We start from the raw sequence: 2,826 nt of genomic DNA, 5'->3' as shown, positions 1-2,826 counted from the left end.
GGGGGGAGAGCCGGGGGCGGGGGGGGGGGAGGGTAGGGCCAGATCACGGCTCTCTCCCGAAGTCGGCATCCTCACGTGTGCTTTCTTCTTCGCCCACAGCAGTGCCTGGGAGCGAGACAGACACCTCAGCCCCGCTTCCCTTACCTCTGAGCTGGAGCATCCTCAGGGTCCCCACAGCACCCAGGAGGCTCCGGCTGCAGCATCCCCACAATTCATTAGTCATTGAAAACATTTATTGACTAATTAGGCACAGGCAATCTGTCCACTTGGGCTGAGCCTCTAGCAGGATTAGGCAGGCTGCTAAGAGGCTACAAATAAGGGCTGCTAATTACCAGTAATTCCCCTGGCCTGGCCCTGCAGGCAGCCCGGCAGCACCAGGGGTGCAATAAAGGTGCCGCTCCCTCCCTCCCAGATATAACAGCCACAGGACAGTGGAAGAGCCCCAAAATTAAGGATTTGGTGGAATACTGGGGGCTAAGGCTGGATGGGGCCAGGTTTTGTGCCCCTGCTGCTGTTCTTCCTTCCCTGCAGCTCCCTTCATCTGCCTTAGCTCCATCCCAGCCCTGCTCCTTAGCATTGAAAGGGCATCGGGGGGGTGTTTAACGCTGTCCTGGCCTGAGCCCGCTTCTTCCAGCCTAACAGCAGCTTGGTTTATTCCTGGACATCCCTCTGGTGAGGTTATTTCCAGGGTCACCCCTTATCAGGGGCTGTCAATGCTTTGGTGCCTCTCCTCATGCCCAGCATTCGCACCTGGCTCCACCTCCCCCAAAAACCTGGCGCTCAGCACAGATGTGCTACCAGTTTTGGTGTCTCAGAGCTGGGTCCCTGCTGCAGGAGAGGGGACAGAGGCAGGACCTCCCTGGGAGGGAGGTCTCTGCTCTCACAGGGAGAGCAGCCAGGCTCAGCCAGCAAACGTTTGTGATTCCTGAGGATTTCTTATATCCCTAAAATAGGACAAGTTAACATGACACTCCCGAAACAGCTCCCGGTACGGCCAAGGACAAATGCTGCGGCTCTCCCCGAGCACTAACATAGCAGAAGGGGTCACTGCACTGCATCTTCCTCCAAGGGGGGCCAAGGGCCCTTTTCCAGGGACCTCCTGGGTACGGGAGGATGCCATCTCCTGCTGCTCTTGACTTGGGAGAGAGGCAACAGAGCCACTTTGCAGACAGCGATTTGTATCTTCATGCGGGCTATAAATGATCATCTCGTATTCCCAGCTTTGGCCCCACATATCCTCCATCTCGTAGCCTGGTAGATGGGGTCTGAACTCTTGGGATATCGGAGAGCTGAGAAAAAACACCCCAGGTCTAATGCAAACGCTCCTGCCTTTGTGGATCTTTTGAGCAAGCCTTTACGTGCCCACCCAAAGGTTTCTTCTTACCCTACCTGCTCTGTCGCTTCTCTCTTCAGGGCAGAAGTGTGAACTTTGGCTCTGCGGATGCGTCTTTACTTTGGCCGATGTCTTGTTAGGAGCTACCCTGCACCGCCTCAAGTTTCTGGGACTCTCTAAGAAATACTGGGAAGATGGCAGCAGACCTAACCTACAGTCCTTCTTTGACAGGATACAAAAACGCTTCGCCTTCAGGAAAGTTTTGGGAGATATACATACCACGCTCCTCTCCGCAGTGGTACCCAATGCCTTCAGGCTGGTCAAGCGGAAACCTCCCTCCTTCTTCGGAGCCTCCTTCCTGATGGGATCTCTGGGGGGAATGGGATATTTTGCTTATTGGTACTTAAAGAAAAAATACATCTAGTGCTGGCTGCTTGGTGTTTAGTTTGGTGTCTCTGTGCTGTGTGAAATTATGATGAAGCCTCAGTAGCTGTAATGAAATTTGAAGCAAGGTAATGAATAATTATATTGTTTAATGTAACATTCCATAGTCTAGAAGTAGAAACGTATACTGCAAGGAAATAAGACAACAACAACAAAGCATCAACTTGTAAATGCCTTTTTTAGGTTTAAGTATTCAACTCCAGCAAGAGGCTCAGGGGTTCACGGGCTCAGCCGTGCCCACCGGGAAGCGCCGCCGCCTCCGGCACCGGCTGGCTCCAGTGGGAGAGACGGGAACCCCGGGAAGTTTCCCGATGCCCGCATTAACTAATGGGACTCGGATACTCGGTCCTGTACATTTGTGTTTCCAAATTGTTCACTGGCCACATTTCACACATGCGGGTAGTGGGGACTTTCTTCTTCTAGAAGGCGTTGCGTTGTCGTGCTCGGAGGCTTTCCTGGGAGCAGGGTGCAGTCGCTGGTCACAGTCAAGGTGGATTTGCGTTCTTCAAGTATCCATTTTTTAAATTATTTTCATTAAAAGGAATATTTTTTATTGAGCTGCTCTCAGAACGTATCCACTTTCTACGTCTGGTTTTGGTGGGCTCTTTTTTAAAGAATTTAATGTCTGTCTTTAACTGCCACACTTTTTTCCTGAGATAAATCATTTTGACCTTCCATCCTGAATTTTGGCACATGATGGAGATTATTGTTTTAAGCCTTTTGGCTCTGTCTCTTGAGTTTTCCTTCACGCGTTTGCAAAGCGTCTTTCACCGACTGAGCATATCTGGACTCTGAAAAAGTACGACCATTTTCAGAACTTTTCAGCACTTTCCTGAAGGCACTTTGGCTTTCTCTTCCATCGGGGGCTCTTTTCTGTCATTTCCTCGCTGTGTGTTTTCTTAGAGACACTTTGCACAGAATCACATTGATGACTTTCTTGTGCCTTTTGCATGTTGGAAAGAATAACAGGCCTCACTGCTACTCATGCTTTGAAAACTGCGATCCTCAATAAACCATATGGGAGGAGTAACGGCTTCACACTTCTAAAT

The 2,826-nt window shown here is 50.6% G+C and overlaps 1 protein-coding gene across 5 annotated transcripts in view; it reads left to right on the top strand.

Annotated features, from left to right (window-relative positions):
• Positions 1 to 1,757, top strand: part of GDAP1L1 (ganglioside induced differentiation associated protein 1 like 1) — a 14,021-nt gene extending 12,264 nt beyond the window's left edge. For all 5 annotated transcript variants that reach the window (XM_009282201.1, XM_009282202.1, XM_009282200.1 and 2 more), the window contains one exon: positions 1,414 to 1,757. In XM_009282201.1, coding sequence (XP_009280476.1) covers positions 1,414 to 1,757 — 344 coding nt within the window. The remainder of the gene's footprint in view (positions 1 to 1,413) is intronic.
• The last annotated feature ends 1,069 nt before the right edge of the window (positions 1,758 to 2,826 follow it).

Source organism: Aptenodytes forsteri, unplaced genomic scaffold, assembly GCF_000699145.1.
Source record: "Aptenodytes forsteri isolate BGI_AS27 unplaced genomic scaffold, ASM69914v1 Scaffold149, whole genome shotgun sequence".
Lineage (NCBI taxonomy): Eukaryota > Metazoa > Chordata > Aves > Sphenisciformes > Spheniscidae > Aptenodytes > Aptenodytes forsteri.
This window is presented reverse-complemented; position numbering and strand designations above follow the sequence as displayed.